This window comes from Ammodytes marinus (genome assembly GCF_949987685.1).
Source record: "Ammodytes marinus genome assembly, chromosome: 10".
Lineage (NCBI taxonomy): Eukaryota > Metazoa > Chordata > Actinopteri > Uranoscopiformes > Ammodytidae > Ammodytes > Ammodytes marinus.
Window position 1 is genome coordinate 14,554,979 of NC_137214.1, and position 22,446 is coordinate 14,577,424.

The 22,446-nt window shown below is 42.9% G+C and overlaps 1 protein-coding gene across 2 annotated transcripts; it reads left to right on the top strand.

Moving 5' to 3' along the window:
- lnx2b (ligand of numb-protein X 2b) lies at positions 1 to 21,302 on the top strand. 2 transcript variants are annotated; one of them, XM_080035872.1, is made up of 10 exons: positions 1 to 230; positions 6,692 to 7,296; positions 10,118 to 10,305; positions 11,985 to 12,184; positions 14,389 to 14,805; positions 15,402 to 15,545; positions 16,483 to 16,657; positions 18,312 to 18,555; positions 19,868 to 20,026; positions 20,127 to 21,302. In XM_080035872.1, exons 2-10 carry the CDS (start codon positions 6,884 to 6,886, stop codon positions 20,260 to 20,262), a joined length of 2,076 nt encoding a protein of 691 aa, XP_079891998.1. In that variant the 5' UTR covers positions 1 to 230; positions 6,692 to 6,883; the 3' UTR covers positions 20,263 to 21,302. The 2 variants fall into 2 exon arrangements, with proteins under 2 accessions (XP_079891998.1, XP_079891999.1); XM_080035873.1 differs by lacking the exon at positions 1 to 230 and adding an exon at positions 4,304 to 4,386.
- The last annotated feature ends 1,144 nt before the right edge of the window (positions 21,303 to 22,446 follow it).

Here is a 22,446-nt window from a genome sequence, read left to right on the forward strand (position 1 = left end):
CTGTAGGACGAGCTACACCTGGGACGAGCTACACCTAACCCAGCAACAGCAATGCGGTAAAACGGAAAACAGAAAGGAGAGAAGAGAAAATGTAAGGGAACGTCGGCGGCGTAGCCTACATGCTGTCCTGTATTTGCTTTGCTTTTAAATTATCCCTTCAGAAGAGACGGAAACCTCTTTGTTTTAGCTAGCGACACGTTAGCTGCTTCCGGAAAACAACCTTCACACAGGTAAGGCGAGTTTCGGTCTCCGCTTAGAGACACATTCTGCTCCTCTATGTCACCAGACATGCAACTGAGCGGTGTGTGGGACTTTTAAGGCGGCACAAAGCCTGTGTTCAGTGGTATTAACGTGTATCGGGGCACGCGGTCACCAGTCTAACAAGAAGTGAGTTTTTTCCCCCTGTTCCCACCGTGCTGAAGGTGTGTAGCTGTTAGCGCGTTGCCACGCATGTTGTGTGACTGAAGGTGAAGCCTTGTCAGTGTAGCCTCCGTATTGTTACCGTCAAGCCCACCACTGGTACCTCTACGATGGCTAACTTTATTACCTCTTCTGTCATTTGGATCTGTCACGTCGGTGTAGTGATTAGGACCAAACTAACAGCCGTGGACTGACAAGAGGTGGGGGCAGTGAGTTATTTATGGTCCCATTGACAACACACACATCCAGGCAGGGGCAGAAACAACTGATTACATTTGCCCTTGTTACTGTTGAGTAGCTTTTATAATTATGTAGAAATGGTCCCTCTATGTAGAGCAGATCGCCTATTCTGGTTTCTACCATGGACCTATGTATAGCCTTTATTAATTTTCAAATGCTAGGCCTACTTAAAGGTGGAGTCAGCCAGTCTGGAGAATGATTGTTGTCTATTTTTTTTTGTCAAAATCAGTGAATATCTCCAAACGATTCCCTACCAGTCCTGTGTGTGTGCGCTGGGAAAAAAATAATCCAGTGTTAATACATAGCCTAGCCTCTGTAAATGGGCAATGTTGCTACAGTGGGCCCACTTTGTTTAAATACCTTTTGTTTACATGCCAGTTTACAGAAGCTAGGCACTACAGGTAGCATATCATGAGGATATATTGATTTTGAAATGATAAAGAGATTTTGACAACAAGCATTCTCCAGAATCGCTGACTCCACCTTCAAGTACAATTTTGATTGTATTTTACTTTCATTTAATGGTACTTTATGGAGTCCACCACAAGTGAATTATTACAGTTCATAATAAACTTAAATTACTGGTATGGTTACTTTGCTGATAATGGTTTTACAAAAACTCTTTCTAAAACCATTTATCGTTTATCACATTTAATGCATCGCTATAATTTAAAGGCTATTTCCCGACACTATACAGGAGTTCAACATTAAAACACTGTTTACATATTAGTCCTTCATTAATCATATTATTTATGATAATGAAGCCATTCTACATTTTGAGTTCTTTGACTTTTGCCTATACGTAAAGGGTTTGACTACTTTTTCACCCCCCCTTCCAGATGCAAAGTGGCACAGATGCTAAAACTGGCCTAGTTCAGTGTGATCATTATTTGCAGCTCTGCCTTTACTTCAAAGACTATTCTTCAAAGACTATTCTTCAAGAGAGCTACTTTTATACTCCTGTTCGACCAAAATATCCCAGTGTTTTATGCCACGTCTGCAGCAGAACAGAGTAGAAAATCATAAACTGATTTGTTGTGAACAAAGGTATGAAAATATAACTGTCAACGTGAGACTGTATGAAGATCACCATGTTTCGAACGTCCAGATCCCAACCTCTCATAGGCTATACTACTGCAGTCCTTCAAAGGTGGAGTCAGTAATTCTGGAGAATACTTGTAGTCAAAATCACTTTTTGTCAAAATCAGTGAATAACTCCTCACGATCTGCTACCTGTCCAACATTTTATATTTTTTCAATACACAGCCTATGCTCTGTAAACTGGTATGAAAACAAAGAAAGGCCACTGACTGTAGCTAACAACATGCTCGTTTACAGAGCCTAGGCTGTGTCACACTGGATTTTCCCCTTTGGTGCAAACACAGAACAGGTAGTGGATCGTGAGGAGATATTCACTGATTTTGACAACAAGCGTTCCCCAGAATCGCTGACACCTATTAGCCCCTTTTACACAGAGATTGCGGCATATTGACGGAACAACATCACTCCAATATGCCGGCTTTGCTTGCTTCTGTGTTATTTACACAGAACCAAGCAACGCCGGCCTGCTGGCGCATCAGTAGTCCCTTTTACACAGCGCTCCGGAATGAAAGAGGTGCTTGTAAACAGCGTCAGGTGTGACGTAAACATTTAGCGCCGCGCCGGTCAGCTGCTTTACAACAACAACAATGGCCGGTGAATTGAGAGCAGAAGTGCTGGAGCTTGAAGTAAGAGGGCCGTATTTTACTGTCCCCACGATGTGCCAGTTGATCTCGCTACGCGCTGAGTCCAACATCACTGGGACAGTTAACCAAACTGACTAAATCAATCCGACCGCTTCACCTCTGTGTGTGTGTGTGTGTGTGTGTGTGTGTGTGTGTGTGTGTGTGTGTGTGTGTGTGAGACAGGTTGGTTGTGAGCGAGTCTCTTTGTGAGGGCAGCGATCTGCTAATCAGACATACACACAGTGTGTGAAGTCACGTTACTGTAGACAGAAATAAAGTGTGGATATACGCTCAGACTTAGGATAATAATAGCGGCGGCGGAATGTGTTAGCAAAACAGTAGCTCTGTGGCTAACAGCTGAGCCGGAGCCTTCAGTCAGCTGAAGCAGACAGTCTAGCGGGGCGAGCAGACTATTCCCCCGTTACTAGGTCGACCTTCAAGCTGAACAAGAGCCCTCCGCTGCGCGTCGGGCTCCTGCTTCAGCTTGTCGGTCTTTATTTCTAGCAAGTGACCCGTTCGCTATACTTTATCCCTTACTTAGCCTAGCCTAGCTTTCCATTGTACAACTTCTCCTGGGCAGAAATAGACTCATACACTCTGCAAAATGAAGCGCGGGGGTTTGGATTGAGCAACGGACCTTATGATCAGATAGATTATACACCGTTCCTTTTATTTGGTGATTTTTACGGGACATCAGGCCGCCGTGGTTAATGTTAAACACACGTCCTTCAACTGCTAACATGGTCGCATGTTTAGAACGTAGACTATGGAACGTCAAACGCCCCCCAGTTCCGCAACAACAAGCTGGAGCATTTAAACAGAGAGGCGGAACTGATCGTGTCGGGAATCTTACTACCCCCCGAGGTAGTAAAATTCCCGGAACGATCACTCGCACCTTTCTTCCCTCGTTCCGCAACTGTCGCATTTACACAGCTGGGGGGAGGGCCGAAAGGCCGGCATATTCCCGGCTTTCACTGGCTGTGTAAAAGGGGCTATTGAGTACAGTCAAGTCAATCATCCATTGAGTGATATCATCTCTGCTTACATTTTTTGATTCAGTGAGTATGGGAAGGCTTTTGATTACGAATCTACTGTTTACCTTTACCCTTCGTACTGAAGAGACAGGCAACATCCTTGGCTGATGATAAGCCAATGCCATGTTTGTTTGATGTGTGCGGTGGCACGCTGTTGTATAGTGGCAGGCTTCTATAATACACTGGTATAATGGGACATCACATGGGAATCTCTGCAGTGAGGCTGAAAATCAAACTGTGTGACTGAATGCACAGTCCAGGATTGAAGTTGGAGTGGAAAACCCTTTGGGCAATGAAGGTTTTCATGTCACGCAAATGGTTTTTGTTGCAATGCAAATATTGCTCATTGTATTTAAAGCAGCAGGACTTTGTAAGTTGTTGCCATAGCGCTTATACAATATCCAAACACTGCTCAAAATAGATTTAATCTCAACGTCCTAAGGAAACAATACACAGTGTCACAGAGAAAATATCCATGCAAGTGTATAGTGATGAGTACTGGAGTGGGTGTGTAGACATTGGAGCTTTTCACTTATTATGTCATTCATGGACAGACATAAATAAAGAGTCATTCACCTCTTGGTAGCAATTTGATTGTTTCCATTGCAAGTGTTTCAGCATTCATGTGTATTTTCCATTGCTACTTAAACCAGCCATTGGCATAGTAAGGCAAAAAATGTAGACATGATGATGACACACCTCCTCCTGTGTCATGGACTGGAGAAAAGATTTGTCTATCGTTGGCCTCACCTGTGTTCACCGAGGGTGTGGCGGCGCATGTGACTCACTCGCACCGAGCATCAAAGCGAGTGACTCGGCTCAGCTTGGAGGGAAACGCCACTTCGGGTAATCCTCTGGCAGACTCGGAGGACACCGCGTAGGGTAGCAGACGTTTCCCCCCCAAAGCTTAGACCGTCACATGATTACAAGGCGTTCGGTTGGGATAAGGGTTCCCCCTCATTAAAAAGGTTGGTTGTGTTTAGCAGATATTTTTGCATTGCTTGGCTCTAAACCTGTTACATAAATATTTTAACCTCATCTATTGTAAAATATTCTTGTTGTGCTAATTTCATAAACATAGACTTAAACTTGACTAAATGTTACTTTAAGCGGTGGAATCCTGTACTTTTCTTTGGGATTAAGTTTACAGGGATAGTTCAGTATTTTTGAATTGGGGTTGTATGAGGTATTTATGAACAGTAAGTCTGTTACCTTAAGGAGATGGCTGTCATATTGCAGTCATTTTTAATGAGTTTAGGAGAGACGTCGCTGTGGCAGAAGTCAGCATTGTACTGTAGCAAAGGGGGCAAGCCGAAATGTGTTTTTTTTGTATATAGATGCTTACCTAAAAATGAAATATCTGTTACATTTTTCATTGATTTGTGGACTGATTTGTTGCACTGCACCAGTATGATTTGACTTGGTATATTACATATCTTTTTCATGGAGGATCCCGAGAAATACGAGAAGGCTACCTTTTTAATAATGTGGAGCTGTATCCTTGAGAAACCCAGAGATCTACTGCTGTGTCAGTTTGGTAATAGCAGACAGTGATGGATAGTCAGAGACCTCACCACCTTCAGACACAATCATCAGGAGGCTCTGCAGGGTCGCTACATGTCTTCCTGTGTAGTTGACCACTGCGCTAATGACAGCATAGTGCATCCTCGCTGAAAACCTAAGGGTTGCTCTCTGTGGCCGGCTGTGGGTTAGCAAATGCACCTCCCTTTTATCACAAAATCTAATCATACACCATTTGGATTCGAGTGAAACTGCAAAACGCTTTAGAAATCCATGTGCAGCCGTTGCACTGGGCAGCAAGCGGTGTATTTAATGCAAGTGTATTGTATCGTTTATCTGTTGTTTGGCATTCTTGCAGCAGGTCATGTGATTTCCAAATAACTGGAGCACAGCCTTGTTTCTACTGTGCTTCCCTCCCCTGTGCTAGAGGATCCATGACGCCTATCCATTACAGGACTAGGTATCACTTGTACCAAGAGAGAAAGAAGGCCTGTGTGACCTCAGCCGCTGTGTCTGTATGTGGTGAGAGATGTGTGTACAAATATTCGTAATAGGTCCTGTGTGTTTTCAGTCAGTCATTCAGTTACGGAGAGTACTTTACTTGTAGTCGTGCAACATCAGCAGTCTGAGCCCCCCCCTCACCCCAAACACACACACACACACACATTCACTGGCATTGACAGAGGCTTAAAAAACACTTTCTCTAACTCTGCCTTGTTTCACCAATTCCTCTCTGCATTCCTTGCACCGGTGCAGCTCATACACATCCAATGCTCATGCACAAAAATATGTGACAACACACACACACACACACACACACACACACACACACACATTATTCTGACGGCGTGCTGCCGGAGAGGCAGGGCTCTGGTTTCATTCAGGCTTCAGGCAGCTGCTAGATTAGTGTGTCGTGTTTGCGTGCAGCATCTACTGGGCTCTGGACAACATAGATATCATCTCGGGTGAGTCGCTCCAAAGCAATAACACTGATAGGTAAAACTGTGTTTTTGTGTCTGACAAACCTAGGCTAGGGTCATGAAAAGGACGGGAACTGAAGGTTGGGAATTAATTTTGGTGTATATTCTTTTTTCTTTTTCATACTTGGTAATGTGCAAGAGATACTTTTCCTTTACTCCTGTTGTTTTCTTATGACATAGTTAAGGTGGTATTTCAGTATTAGTAACTTGTAAAGATTTGAAAACATTTAACTTTTTGGTGTCAGTTGGGATATGTCAGTTTAATTTATATATTTGTTCATATGTGGAGTAAGTGACTAAAAGTTTCTATCCGAAGAATGTGTTCCCTAATCAGCACTCTCCTCATGAGAAGGAATTAAAGGAGATTAGGAGCTGCACAAAGGGATGGAGAGACCACTGCCGATATGGTGCACGGGGATCATTAGTGATGGGGGTTGTAGTTCTGACCACTTCATTCAAAATTCTTACTCTTGTGTAGTGCCATGCCTTTGTTCCTCGCCATTACCAGGGCTTTGACTTGAGTCCATTTTCTCTCGCCTCATTTCACAGAGTTTAGTCCTTTTTCAACGTGGAGCACGCTGACTTTTAGCTGAGATGGGAATTCCTTTTGTCCCTCAGGAAACTAGCTGAGAGGAAGCAGCTGTGGCTTGCTGCTATATTGCTGCTGCTGCTCTGGATTTGTCATTTCCTGCTGTGGAGTTGGCCGGTATGAGTAGGAAATATAGTCCCCAACTTCTGCAGTAGACCTAACTTGTGTTTTCTCTCTCAACAGAAAATCAAAATGAGGACACGGGGATAAAACATTTTTTTTTACTCTGGATAATTTTCACAAGTTTGAATGGATTTGGCTTTGGAGATGCAGACGTAGACTCATGAAATAAGGCAATACATCGTTTTTAAAGGAGATAAGAGGACACAGAAGTTCCAGAGACAATAGAAGTTTGGACTGAGCTACCTCAGCCAAATGGCTACAGCAACAGAAACCAAAGTGGTCGGCGGCGGCAGTAGCGCTGCGGGTCTGTCGTGGGCGCGGGTGTGTAAGGAGTGCGGCCAGCAGCACGAAGGCCAGGAGAGCCACCTGTACGAGTACCAGGATGACGTGGACGATGAACTGGTTTGCCACATCTGCCTGCAGCCCCTCCTCAGACCTATGGACACCCCTTGTGGACACACGTATTGCTTTCACTGTCTGAGCAACTTCTTGAAAAAGCGGGACTTCTGCCCCGTGGACCGCCAGCGGCTGCAGCTGCACCAATGCCGTCCCTCCAGCCTGCTGGTCAGGAACCTGCTGGACAAGCTGACTGTCATGTGCCCCCACAGCGAGGAGTGTCAGCAGCAGATGCAGCGCTGTGAACTGCAACCTCACCTGCACAACAGGTAAGACTGTGTGGAGGATGGTGGGCCAAACAGGTCATGACAGTCTCAGTAGGTGTTGTTAAGCATTTATGTGGCTCAAATGATTGGTCACAGTTTGTTATTTTGAGAGGGGAATACCCCAAAAATATGTATTCACGAAATCGCCATACTATGTAGTGCAGTGTATGCTATTACAAACAATACTTTTTGTCACTCCATAAAGCTCTGAAGAGTATAAGGGCCACATGAGAGGGGGAAAAATAGAATGTTTTTACATACAATTTTGTGAATAAAGACAAAATACAATGTAAAAAAAAACTCTGCAGTAACAGACTGTGGTAAAGCTGGAAAGTTATTGACAGATTCGAACTTCCCGGATTTATTAAGTCATAGCAAAACGTTATTGAAATATAAACAATGCATCTTTGCTACCACCCAATGTTTATCAAAATGAGACATCCTCTAAGCGCTACTCATAAATGCACTGCACTGTATAATAGTGAAGGTATAAAATATTTTTGCTTCCGTGTTGCACTTTCTGGACGTCACTCAGGTCTTTCAGCCCGCTGAACAGAGAGCAATATATTATTTGTTTAACTTAGAGGGAGTGTCGTTTTTGCAAAAAATAGTTTTTTAGCCCAGTGTCTGCCTTTATGACATTAGCAAAGATGCATCGTTTGTGTTTTAATAACTTTTTACTTATGAGTTATTGATTCTGGAAGTTCGAATCTGTCAACATCTTTCTAGATTTACCACAGTCTCGAACTGTCTCTTCATGTATTTCTTCTTTATTCACAAAATTGTATGTCCACTATATTCTGATGAAGTTTTTTTGTCTCTCCTGTGACGCTAATACTCTTCCGTAAATGTCATACTGTATGGTTTTGCAAATAATACTTTTTGACCCTGCAGTTACCTCTGGTAATAGTTAACTAACTGTAGAGAAGTTACATCACAGTCTGAGCCAAACCTTGCCTTAAGACGAAGAGTCCTGTTATTAACCCTGCAGCAGGGACATGCCAAACACAGGACAATACAGATGTTTTTGCCAACCACAGATGGTTTCATACAGGAAATGCTTGAATGATGTGAGAGAGTGAAAGGCAATCATTAGGTTGTTGAGAGGCAGAGGGAGGCTTTGGGATGTAAGGTCCAAGCCAGGCACAAGTTCAAATGGAGGCATGTTAGTCATATGGGGGAAAACCTGTGATTTTATCTAAAGAGTTTCACACTACAGTGAGTAGTATCACATGGTCGAGCACAGTATAATCGTTTATAGCAAGGGAACAGTGCATAATGAAAACATGACAGTTACATTTTCCTCCCTGACTGAATTGCATCTTACTCTAGTGGTGATGATACAGTGTGTGTCTCTGACGTTTTGAACAGAGCCTTCCTACTATCCACTGAACACACATCCTATTGGCACGTCATGTCACATTGTGTCATTAAAAAAATACTTTGAAATTTTTGGAAATACACTTTGTTTTCGGGAGTTAGATGAAAATATTGACATACCACTCTGTGTCTTTTAAGGTGTAGCTACAGCCAGAAGTCAGTGAGCATAGCTTGACATAACAACTGAAGGCACAGGGGAACGGCTACCTTTGTTTGGCTTTGTTGAAGGTACAAAGTCCACCTATCTGCACCTTTTAGAGATTACTCAATACTTTACATCTTGTTTGTTTAAGCCGTAAAATAAATTGCTGGGTAAAAATGACACACTGCGCCTGGCTTGTATCTTCGTATTTAGACCTATTTCTCAAAAACTATTTCAACTATTTCTTGAAGTGGATCGCATTACATTTTGAGGCAAATGTCTTGTACCCACATACTCTCTTCATGTTTGCATCTCCATTTGAAGGTAAACATATGGTTTGATGTTTGTTAAGTCATGAGAGAGGAATTTGGACTAATTCTCAAGTATGTAAATAACAGTCATCAAAATAGTTTGTTTCTACTCTACAAATAATGTGTTTGCCCTCTTTGAAGCTGTACTGTTTATTCCCGGTAGTTCTATGAATACTCAAACTTGTAATTATTGAGCTCAAGATGAGGTGCAGCCTGCCAGTCGTTTTGTTTTTCACATGGCCAGCTTGGCGCTTATCATCCTGGTGGCCGGCCATGACGCAGTCAGTTGTGGGTGGCAGCAGGCTGTGTGTTGCTACAGCCGCTCTCAGCATACAACGAGGAGACAAAGTTCAGGCATAGTGGAACAAGCAGCAGTCCCAGCACTCTGACTGACTTAATCAGACTCAACCTTCCACACCCTGCAATGCAGTGAAATTGTCTACTCATCTGCATAGGGCTTCTTCTCTTAAATCCTGAGCATTTAAGGTGGAGTCGAGTCAGCGATTCTGGAGAACGCTTGTTGTCAAAATCACTTTTTGTCAAAATCAGTGAATATCTCCTCACGATCCGCTACCTGTCCATGTGCGGGTTGAAGAAAAAATCTGGAGTTAATACACAGCCTAGGCTCTGTAAACTGGTATGTAAACAAAGGTTATGCAAACAAAAGGGCCCCACCTTAGCTAGCAACATGCCTGTTTACAGAGCCTAGGCTGTGTATTCTATTTTCAGTGCACACACAGAACGGACAAGTAGCGGATCGGGAGGAGATATTCACTGATTTTAACAAAAAAGTGTTTTTGACAACCAGCGTTTTACACAAACGCTGACTCCACATTTTAATACACTCTCCTCTCCCCTTGAACACACCTTTCCATTTCATCATAAAGACTGATATTCATATGGGTTGTTTCTAAAAGAGTAAAATGACTGGTCAATCCTCAGCCATATCTTTCTCTTCACTTATTCCCTCCATCTTCTCATGTTTCCTCAGATGTCCTGTTTTTAGAAGACTTAGGGAGGAAGCAGAGAAGAGGAAGAGGCCCTCGTGGAATGAGCTAAAGGGACGCAAGGGTGACGGGGAGACGTCTGATGATGCTAAACATTCAACAACGCCTTCCCGAAATCCCAACCAGCCTGAGCCTGGGCTGATTAATCCTGCCTATGAAGAAAGTGAGGATGGTATGGAGTCATTTCATTATCACACTCAACAGCCACCATTATATTAGCTAGTTCACTGCCAGTAAGTCTTGTTTTCTGTACAAACAACTTAGCGCAAGTACCGTGACTTCTCTGTTTTTCCTTGCACCCACGACGTACACACAAACATTAAATTAAAATCACCACTTGTTTTGCAACAGAGTGGGGTTTGTCTCAAGTTTATTAGAAGCTTCTAGGCTGATGGGATGTTTCCTTGCTAGAGGGAATTTGCAGGAAATCTTCAATCCCCGTGTCAAGACGTCATAACACGCAGACGGGAAATGCTGATGTTTTTAGCCTCAAGCTTTTAATTCTTGATCCGTCACAGGTGAATCATCAACTAAGTCGTAGCAACATGTACCAGCTCACAGATGTTTTAACCAGACAGTCTCACCATTTGTGAAAACCCTTAAAGATGCAGTGTGTAATATGACATCATCAAGAAAGTTCTACAAAGTTCTAGAATGCAACACTCCCTGGGTAACCCCAACCCTTTCGAATAATAAGAGAAGCTACAGTGGCCTTCAAGGACAAGAACAATTCTAAATTTTAAACAATGCACCTGATGACATTCCAACTATGACACTTTCAAGATGGCTGCACTAGGCCTTGGTCCAAAATATGCAGAAATATGGACATATATGAGACCCCTTCTAAGGGAAAAAATAATAATTAAAAAAAAAAAATTCAGCTATTATGCACTAAATTAAATGTACTTATGGATATTATAATTACTTTCTACAAAATCTGCTAGGAAATAAAACCCAAAATTCTACACACTGCAAGTTTAAAGCAGCTAGAAGTCCTCTACATGCACCGAAGTCCAGTTGCCTGGCAACATAGTTGCCAGGCAACTGGACTTCCAACATAGTTGCCAGGCAACTAACTGGTATTCAGTGTTTACAGAAAAAGTTTGCTGTGTAATAATAACTTAAATTATATATTTTTTATTTATTAGATAACTCTTGGATGCTCTTAAAAGCTGTACGGACCTTAGTGAATTAAAATAAGCTTACATTTTTACAAATAAGTTTGGTATTTTTTTTTTTATGTTTTAAACGTGTCTGCATGTAGACTCATTCAGGTTTTAATATCCCGGCACTCAGCTGAAACCATGCCTTTGTAGTGCTTGTCGGACTAAAGATTGATAGCCCTGTTGAAAGGTAAGCTATTGCATGTTAATACTTGTCTGGCCTGTGTGTACTCACAGATCAATCCTAAAATACTTCACCATGTTGAATATCTTTGTTATGTTTAACTGCTTACTGAAAAAACAAAACAACTAATGACACCTGAAGTTCAGAAGCTGGTTTCATATTGACACAGTGATATCTGTGAGGGATATATTTAACAAAGAGGCCTCTTCACTTATTTACACATAATAATCATTAAATGTCGATTTAACATCAGCTCCATGCTGTTTCATAGTGCTGTTTGCATTCCCAGATTTTAGCTCATCACCTTTGAGAATACAGTGTAACTTGTGATAGGAAAGATGGGCTAGTTTGAGATATTTCAGCTTTATTGCCACATACTGTGTGTGTCTTGTTATGGTGTCGCTCAGCCACCACAGCTGAGGAGCGGTACCGTTATAAAAGCATTTAAAAGAAGATACTGCCATATTTATTCCACTCGGTTGTTTATGTTCTCCTTCCCTCCAGACAACACCCCCCTGCGCTCCAGTCTGGTTGCCGAGGCCAACGTGGTGGAGCTGTTCAGAGAAAACCCGGAGGAGGAGCTGGGCCTTCGCATCGTGGGGGGGAAAGACACACCGCTGGGGAACATTGTCATCCAGGAAATAGTCAGGGACTCGCTAGCAGCGCGCGATGGCAGACTGGCCCCGGGCGACCATATCCTAGAGGTGAGAGAAACTCATAAACTAAATGAGGAAAAAGTGCTGCTTGACTGTAGCCCATAATGTCAAGTTACTCCTCTCAACTTGCCATGGGGATTCAGAAATATCCTGGTGGCACAGCGTGACACAGTGTGGGTTCAGCATATTTTAGCATAAACAACAGCCTGTGGTTCATCCTGGTGGTATTGTAAACAAGGTGCTGTGCAGCAGGGAAAGTAGTTTTTCAAGATGAACAAGTTTTTAGCTTCAAGGTAACAACAAGGCGTGGTTTATGTTCCCAAGCAAAATATGTGACTGAACGTCACTGATTGACTTACCGCCTTATTATTTTGTGATTCAACTGTCACACATGAGGTATCAATAATTTACCTTTTGAAAGCGTGACATAACCACTATATATAAATATTATATGAGTTATTATGAAACAAGGTGAAACGTTTTCTACTAGTGGTAGTAAATTATGGTTGCACTCATCATGGCGTGTAATGGTTATTTTTATTACAGATGAATATTTCTTTATGAATCATTTGAGAGCTTTTTGTAAAATGTCAGAATACAGCGAGAAATACCGATCAATGTGACATCGTCAAATGTCTGTTTTGTATGAAGAACTGTCCAAGTCTAGCCTGGCACCGCCCACCTACCTACTTCCACTTCCAATTTTAATTTACCTTCAGTAGTCAGTCTGGGTCCGCGGTGTATTCGCGGGTTTTCTCAGCCAGATTTTTGGCTGTCCAATCAGCGAACAGAGGGAGTGGCTGAAAACAATTACGTTGAGTTTCAATTGTAGTCAGAAGCCGGCATATATGACATACGTCACGACCAAACTATATGCGATTGGTTGGCAGATCCAGAGTGGCACTGGGCAGATCCAATAGTTTTAAACTTCAACAGACACCCGCCTTCAAGTGAGTTAACGTTTGTCAATTTAGCGATTCCAGACCTTCTGTACAAATGAAATAAAGTACGATGGTCTGGTAGAACCAGGCTAGTCCGAGTCTTGACACTTCTAAAATCTTATAAGAACCGGAGTGTGAGAACATGGACTCACCAAATATTTAGTGTGAACACTTGAAAAATGACTTAAACTATTAATTGTTAATCAAAATAGTAGTTGATTCATTTTTCTTTGTACACAACTAATCCCAGCTCCTTATGACCACTGTTTAGTGTATAACTTAGAGTAATACTTTTGCGTGGAAGTTCTCCACAGAGGAGAACAAAAGTGCAGAATATGACATTGATTAAAATAAGTTGTGGTTTCCTTTCTTCCAACAATGTCCTCCTCCTTGGATTTCTACCCTCCGGTACTCTGGAATGTGTTGCCGCTGTAAACCGAGCTTATAGACAAAATGCTCCTTTTCCACTAAAGTCAAGGAATCCCAACATAGAAAAGGAAACAAAGAACTTACCCGCCCAACAACCTGCCTTCAGGATGTGAAACATTAGCAGCAGTTTTTTTTGGAAGAAGGGGGGGATCTTTTGTTTGAAAGCTGGTGGATGAAAATAGATATGGTGAAGTCGAGTGAAGAGTGCATCACAAAATTCTTGAAACTCAATCTTCCTTTTCCCCTCGAATCGATGCATTGATTTTTGTTAAGGACTACATTCACATTAGATTTGTAAGATAAATACTTTATACATTTGACAGGTACTTATGTTAAAGCTATAGTGTGTAACTTTTTCATATAAATGAATGTTGGATACATTCAAGGCATTGCCATATGAGCTGGCACAAAGTTGATTAGGCCGATCAGCTCCACAAAACTCTTCTCTGTATTTCTTAGTATGGCAGCGTTTACAAACTGGTGTCACCTCCGCACACTGGCGCAGGAGCTCAGAAAAGTCCCAAGAACTGCCAAAGAAATGTTTCAGTTGATTCTTCTGCTGAGAAAAAAACCTGGACGTACAGTAGAAGGAATCCATGCGTGATCACTTAAGGCTTACGTCCATGTAGATGCACTGACAGTGTTGTTGTAATTACTCAGAGTAGAAAGTAGATACCTTCTTACTAGTATTGGTTATGGTTCTGATCGTTCTACATTTTAACGCATTTATTTAGCTGGAAAAGTAAAAGTAGTTCATATATCCTATCTGCTTAACAAAAAAACATTATATCGTGGTGGCAGAACACATGCACTGTTGGTTTGTTTGTGTCGGGCTGCTTCACCACTTCACCACGTGTTGTTTTTATTGGTCATGTCTCACAGGTGAACGATGTCAGTTTGGCTTCAGTCCCCCACGGCCGGGCCATCGCGGTGCTGCGGCAGCCTTCCCTCCTCAGGCTCACCGTCATGCAGGAGAAAGGTTTCAAATTGAGGGAACCACGCTCTGAAAATTCCGTGGCTTCTCTCTCTGCGTCCCAGCCCCTGCACGTGCCCCACGGAAACGCTACCTCCACTCACAACCCCGGCACGGTCCTGCAGGTGATGCTGATGAAGAGTCAGCGCACCGAACCGCTCGGCATCAAACTCATCCGCGACGAGAAAGGGGTCTTCATCCTGGACCTGCTGTCCGGGGGTTTGGCAGCCATAGACGGAAAGCTGAGGAACAACGACAAAGTGCTGGCCATCAATGGACACGACCTGAGGCATGGCACGCCTGAGAGCGCTGCCCAGATCATACAGGTCAATTGAAAAGACCACAGATGTGTTTTTGTAAATTTTTAACTACAAATTACACTTTCTGTACAAGATCAATGAAGATTTTTCAAAGTATGTCATTATTTTAAAGATTGATTTCCCTCCTTCAAAGCGGATTCATTGGTTCATTGGTTCTGGAGTTCATTTCAAAAATTGTGGTGGAATTTCCCAGCTACAATCAGCTGAAATACTGAGTAACAGAAGATTATAAAGGGCAGCATGGGTGGAATGCAACCAGTTTCAGTTTTGTGTGTCAGTGTAGAGATAAAAGCAGCAACTCCCAAGAACATTGGTGAAATAACATTTACGGTTAATGAACAGAGCTTGCTTTGTAAGGTCAGGGTGTCTTTATCCTCTGTATCAGGCACAGAGAAAGAACAGTCTGTCCAACAGTTAAAAGTAACACATGAGAAGTGCAGATACTTATTATGAACTGAGTGCATGAACTTTCATTGCACAAACCCCCTCGAATGTAATTTCCTACTACATAAATGATGTATGGTTGCTCGGGGGTGGGGGGGCATGCAAGACTACCTAAATGAACATGAAAAATTAATTGCATTTGTTCTGTGTTCATTTAGACGAGTGAGGTGCGTGTGAACTTTGTGGTGATGAGAGCTGCAGAGACTCCCGAGGAAGGAGGAAGCAGCAGAGAAGGACAACACAGCAGAGCAGCCAGGAGGCCTGAGCCACAGTACTTTAAACGCCGGTCCACCTACATGAAGGTAGCACAGAGCATTCCACACTACACTTCTTAAATACACGTTATATCCACACTGGGCCCTTTTTGGCCCTTGCCAGCTGTTGGTGGCTGGAGTTCTTACTTCCTTTTACCCCACCAACCACAATGTTGGTCGCAGTATCTTACAAACTTTACGTGTTTTCTGTTTACATAGTGTAATTGTGACGATGGCTCCTTTGTCACTCACACTCACTTGTACCATACACTGTCAGTAGAAAGAATAGCAACCCCCCAGTTGGGGGTGAGAAGCATTGAGAGCAGACACCTGCGTCGGTGAGTGGAGATGAAAGCCCTTCTTCAGGGCCTCCCTCTGTCCTGATCAAAAGGCCTGGGGTGCTGTTCACTCTGCCGCTACGGGGCCACTGGCTTGTTGTTTTTTGGCTGTTTCTTTGCGTGGCAGAGGATCAAAGCTGGTAACAGTTAGCTTTCGCCTGCAGAGTGGAGCCTTTTCGTCTTGCTGGGGGGGATGGGTTCCCTGCTGGGGGGAGGAAGAGACCCCACTACCCCCGAGCTTCCCTTCTCATGGTTTACAGACTCCAGAGAGAAACCAGGAGGCCGGTTGAAGCCGTCATTTTCCACACATTTTTTCCACAACGAGAGCTTAGCGTTGATCCTCACACGTTAGCTCTACCCTTACCTCTCAGCTCCATCTCAAATGTTTCACATTTGTTTCTACGTGTCTTTCCATGAGAGGAATCAATTAAGACAAAGGATCCTGCAGAGGCTGGAGTTAATTGGCTGCACAGCATGCATGTTATGTCAAACAAAATAAGATAAAACAATCATTCTCATGGAGAATTTGTTATACGTGGTTTGCTGAACTTGGCCCACTTAATTTAAAAAAGCACAGCATACTCACTGTGATGTTGATGAACATGTTTGTCACTGCTTGGTATTCAGTTGTGTCATTGTTCCAATAGGATCCTCCAGGCGGGTTTTCCAGCCAGGAGAAGACTGTGAGCCTGAAGAAGGAGCCTCGGCTCTCCCTGGGCATCACCATTGCAGGGGGTAGAGACTGTCGCAGCCGCCTGCCCGTTTACATAACCAGTGTGCAGCCTGTCGGCTGTCTGCACCGAGAAGGCACCGTCAAAAGAGGTACAGAGCAGCATCTGATATATGACACGTACATGCCTAAAATGTTTATCAACTTCATTTGAGAAGCTGGAACCAAATCTTTGTCATTTTTGCTTTAAAATTATTATTCATGATTATTAATTTTCTGTCTCACAAGTAATTGATTAATCGACTAATCATTCCAACTCTAAACTTGTGGCTAAATGAAAATGCATGTGCTGTGTGTCAGATAGAGGGCTCGATTCAGTCAATTCAACCTTTGAATCACGCAATGTATTTATGTGGGAATATTTGGAGGAATATACTGCACAGAGCAATAGCAAGAAAAAATTGTTTCCCGGGAAACATTTTCCAGATCTATTACAATGTGACAATTGGCTGAATAGGAAAAGGGCAATTCTCTTTTCACTTGCTTCTGTTCAGGGATACAATGTGTTGCTCCAAGACACTCAAACAGAGAGGATGTGGTGCTAAAATAGAGACTTGACACTGACTTTCTCTGTGAGAGGTGTCTAAACATTGTGTGTCCACTTTTATAGCCGGTTACATCTGTCAGCACATCCCTTTCTCTTTCCAGCCCTCTGTCCAGGCTACAATGCTATGTTTCTCCCCCGAAAATGTAGCTTTTCCAAAAGGGCCTCAGGAGTGTGTAAAATGACGTAAACCTGTGGCTGCTTGCCACTGGGCCAATAAAGTTAAGCTTTCCCTGCGATCGATTATTTAAATGCCAGCAAGCCAAATACACTGCAGAGATTGTTTATTGTTTGTTTGTTTATTAGATCCTGGCATTTACCTGTGTTGGTATTGATTATTTCAGATGACGCCACTGTTGGTGGACGTGTAGTGTTTATGTAATTAAGTAACCATTATTTCCTACTCAGTTGTTTGACAACAAAAAGTGAAAAATCTGTGAATGAGAACAACTCATATTGTGAATTTGGCTGCATTAAAACAGCATGGGCAGGAGGAAATCGAGCGTGAACTAAAGTAGTCACAGGGGCCGAAGAGGACATTAACTTTCTGTTGTCTGTAACTTTTTCTGTAAGCTCACATTTTAAATGTCCATACAGCCGATTATACAGCACAGGTGTCGTCATTATGTTATGTGGATTTTGTAAGACAATGTCCTCAACACCAATAAGAATTTGGTATACTGGCTGTCCCTCCAAGTCCTTGCCAGCTTTTTGTTTATTTGTGCCGTTTTTCTCTCTTACTTAAAAGGGGGCAAAGAAGTTGTTCAGGTGTTTCACTGTGGAAAGAGTTCTTTACAAACACGGCCCTGGTCGCTTATGGATTTAATGTTAAAACAGCTTTAAAAATGTCTTATGGCCTGGTGCACGCTCTACTGGGGGGCGTGCGTGGTGTAGTGGTTAGAGCGTCCCCCCCAATGAGGCTCAGTCTTCCTCGCAGCAGACCCGATTTGAATCCGACCTGTGGTCGTTCTCTGTATGTCATTCCTCCCTGGTTGAATGGAGCAGGGGGAGGCCCCTGCTCCATTTCAACTCTGTCTCTTCGCACCATCAAATAAAGCATGGAAAATGCCCAAAAGTTATCTTAAAAAATAAAAAGCTAAGTTCAGCCCGGATAAAATTTTAAATGATGAACTATTCCTTATACTGAACGCAAAGACTTAAATGTCTCCGTCGATGTTCCCAACATCATCTGTCTTTCTCAGGTGACGTCATGCTGAGCATCAACGGTGTGGATCTGACCCAGCTGTCCTACAACGAGGCAGTGTCTGTGCTGAAGGCTCAGACGGCTCAGGCCCAGGTGGTGCTGCGTGTCATCCAGACCCTCTCTGAGGACTCGGAGGAGGATGCAGAGGCCGGGGACATGGACCAACTGGACCCTCTGGACGACCCACGAGACGAAACCCTCTACTGGACACCTCTGTGGACCCGATGGCTGGGATTACCAAGGTAGGGCCACCTTCATTATCAACAATTAAAGGTGGAGTCAGTGATTCTGGAGGAACGCTTGTTGTCAAAATCAGTGAATATCTCCTCACTGTCTGCTACCTGTACGTAGAAAAATTGGTGTTAATACACAGCCTAGGCTCTGTAAACTGTGTATTAACACTGGATTCTTTTTCAGCGCACACAGTACGTACAGTACATGTACCAGATCCTGAGGAGATATTCACTGATTTTGTCAAAAAGTAATCTTGACAACAAGCATTCTCCAAAATAGCTGACTCCTAATTCCGGTCCCATTCCATTTTGTGTTTGTCTGAAATGCCTCGTTTCCACCGAGTAGAGCGGGTCGGATCGGAGCGGCTCAGAGCGGGACAGCTCACTTTTAAGAATCTCGGTGTTGTTTCCATCGCCGACCCTACCCTTACTGGTAGGGCGGGGTTTAGGCTGGACTGCGATAGCCGCCGCCAGAATGTGGGTCAAACTATCGGGCTGTGGAACAACTGTGGTCAAGCCAGTGGTCTCTTGTTTTTGCTTGGTCAAACCAGCCGCTTCTTTATTTATTCCCCCCGTGTTGTTGTGAGCACAGAGACGGCTCGGTGCAACTGATAGAGACAGTGAGCAAACAGCGCTGGCTGCGGCAGCTACGTGACATTGTAGCAGTGGGACACAGTGTAGGCAACTGATTAATTTAATGACGAGGAAAAACACCACACAATAAACAGTGCCGCGCTCACATTTTCGCCAAAACTCTCTTCACTCTAGCCGAGGTGACTACACACGGCGGAAATGATTCAAACCAGCCGCTTCTTTATTTATTCCCCCGTGTTGTTGTGAGCGTGTATTTACTACTATCTATGGCGTAAACACACAGAGACGGCTCGGCGCAACTCATAGAGACAGTGAGCGAACAGTGCTGGCTGCGGCAGCTACGTGACTATGGGACACAGTGTAACCAACTGATTAATTTATTGACGAGGAAAAACACCACACAATAAACAGAGCTGTGCTCACATTTTCGCCAAAACACAAGACTATCTTCACTCTTGCCGAGATGACTACACATGGCGGAAATTATTCTTTCCACCAATCAAATGACGGCAGTGTGTAGCTCCGCCTTTTAGGCACCCTTTCAGGCGGCTAGTACCCCTACGGAGGAGTACTGAGATTAGGAGCGGCTCAGAGCGGTTAGGTGCGCTTAAACCGTACCCTACCCAACTTTTGGCAAATGAAAAGCCAAACTACCCGATCCGACCCGCTCTACTCGGTGGAAACGAGGCAAAAGAGTTGGCTCTGACTCTACCCCTTGTTGTTCCAGTTCCATGCACTGGTGCCGGGACATTGTCCTGCAGAAGACCAACAACGAGAGCTGGGGCTTCAGTATCGTCGGGGGCTACGAGGAGAGCCACGGCCAGGAGCCTTTCTTCATCAAAACCATCGTGCCTGGTACGCCTGCTCACTTTGACGGACGCCTCAAGTAAGTAAACTCCACCCCTCCAGTTTGACTCAGTCAGCTACTGTATCCTGTCATCACTCACTCATCAGGTGTCTCATTAACGGGCTGTGGCTCTCTCCAGGTGCGGTGATGAGATTGTGGCGGTGAACGGCGCCACCACAGTAGGAATGAACAACTCTTCACTCATCCCCATGCTCAAGCTGCAGAAGAATACAGTCACACTGACTGTGGTGTCCTGGCCCGGGAGCCTTGTGTAGCAAAACACACATTTCCACTCACTCACTCTCTTTCTTTCTATCATCACCCTCTCCGTCGTTCAATTGCACACACAGATCCATGCCCTGTTGCATTCTTGACTGGGTCACTCTCCTGTACCCACCATATGTAACTCATTGTTGTTATATAACACAGACCATGTGCTCACTTAAGTACCATCATGTGTGTGATGGAAATGACTTTTCCGCCTTGAAGCCTCAGCTGGTACCTGTTTGTTACACTGTTCCTCTCACACTCACAGGGCGGACCATTGCACAACCCGGTGGACAAAATGGCTTTAATCAGGTTGCGAAAAATGATGACAATCAGTGAATTATATCCTAAGGACAAACTGGAAGGATGTTTTTTTTTGGGAACATCTTTTTGATTTACCTTCATTCACCTTTTTACTCTATGTATTTGATCCTGATGACTTTATGTATCATTGTTTGGCTTTACTGTTAAATATTGTTATCATGTGTAAGTTGTAACTTGATTCAAGTGATTCGTATAAATAGCAAGTTGAAATGTAGCGCTTACAATTTATGCATTTCGTGAGGAAACCGCTTACATCCAGGTGTATTTTCAGCTCGGACACATTTATATAGTTTAAAACTGTGAGCTGGAAAATAGAAGCAGTCTGCAATAGATGTTTGGTTTTAATTGAATGTTAATTCTGCAGCTTTTGAATTGTATTCCTTGGTACATGTCCGTTGACCAGTGCTCTGTATTTATTTTGAAATGATGTACTGGCTCATCCTGAAGGAAGAACCACAACCTTGACTCGCCTTAAATTTGCCACTGTACCAATATGTGTTCACCCCTAATTGTTTCCTCTCATCGCATACTGTTTATAGATTTAAAAAGATAATATGGCCTTGTTCTGATGAATTAGTGTTACCTCATTATTTTTGTGTCTGCACATCCCCAGTGGCCTTTCTTGTATTTTAATGAATACGAGACTAATGGAATGATATAAACATATAATAGGTAGTGTGTGCATATTAGTCTGTCCACTATTTCATTATGTTCAATAAAATCATAACAAATCACTGTTTTTTTTGTTTACCATGGTTTCTACAGGTAATCAGTGTAGCAAAAAAAACAAGGCACATACGTCTTTAGAGTTTTAGCAAGAAAGAAAAGTTGTGGATCTCAAATATTTTATCTGGCACGCCTGAAGTGTTGGAAAAATAGAAAATAACTGCAGCTTACACATACTTATGAATGTAAATGTTACTGAGATTCACAGGCTACTATGTTTGGTTTTTTGGTTGTTTCCCTGATAAAGTACAAACATTTTCAATTTACTACAGCCTGATTGCAAATGACTGAAATCATTTATATCAGTCTAGAAATGTCCAATAAACTGTGCAGTCTGCTCATGGCTCAGTCTTGACCCCTAGTGGACAGAAATGGTATAGAAAGAAGTGAGGAACTTTTTAATGTGTCTGAAAAACATCTCAAATGTACTTATTCTGCAGTCATGATATGGACTAAACAATTAAAGAGGACCATACCTCTGCATTGAATAGTTGGGAATACTGCAGTGCAACATCTGCATGTGCAAATACACTCAGGCCTTTTAATATATACATACACTTTCTCACACATTTGTAACCTCTCCTGCTATCTCTCGCTTTTCTCACGCACACCTAGTCAAACAGACAAGACTGTAGGACCAGTATAACTTGCTACAAATGCAAAAGGCACATATGCAACTCACACAGACACTCTGCAGAGCGTTATGTGCAGAATGAATTGCCTGTGTCTGAGGAAGTCCTGCAGATCCTGTAGTTAAAGAGAAATAACAATGTAGAAAATACTCTTACAAGGATGGGTGCTGCATTCAAAGTTATACTTGAGCAAAAAGCGCATAAGTATCGAATCCATTGTAAAAGTACTCTCTTTGAATTATGGACACAGGGCTCTGCATGTCACAACTCATAAACTTATATTTCTCACAAGATAAATTACACAATTTGCTTTGGGAAGCAAAGGGGAAAATACTTTGTGTTTACAGGCTTATCCAAAAAGTAATTATTTTATTTGGATTTAATTGTAAGAATGTAACCTTACATTTATTCAAATAAATAACTGCTTGGCTCAATCTTGTGACTTTTTATATACCGTACTGCCAATATTAATTATATTCCAAACTAACTTAAGTTTTAAACTATTGGAGG

What these genes read in the sequence shown, in the direction of transcription:
- lnx2b (XM_080035872.1), top strand. Translation starts at nt 6,884, where the DNA reads ATGGCTACAGCAACAGAAACCAAAGTGGTCGGCGGCGGCAGTAGCGCT. An exon ending in CGATGGCTGGGATTACCAAG is followed by an intron (nt 18,556 to 19,867) that starts GTAGGGCCACCT and finishes TTGTTGTTCCAG; the next exon opens with TTCCATGCACTGGTGCCGGG. An exon ending in CACTTTGACGGACGCCTCAA is followed by an intron (nt 20,027 to 20,126) that starts GTAAGTAAACTC and finishes GGCTCTCTCCAG; the next exon opens with GTGCGGTGATGAGATTGTGG.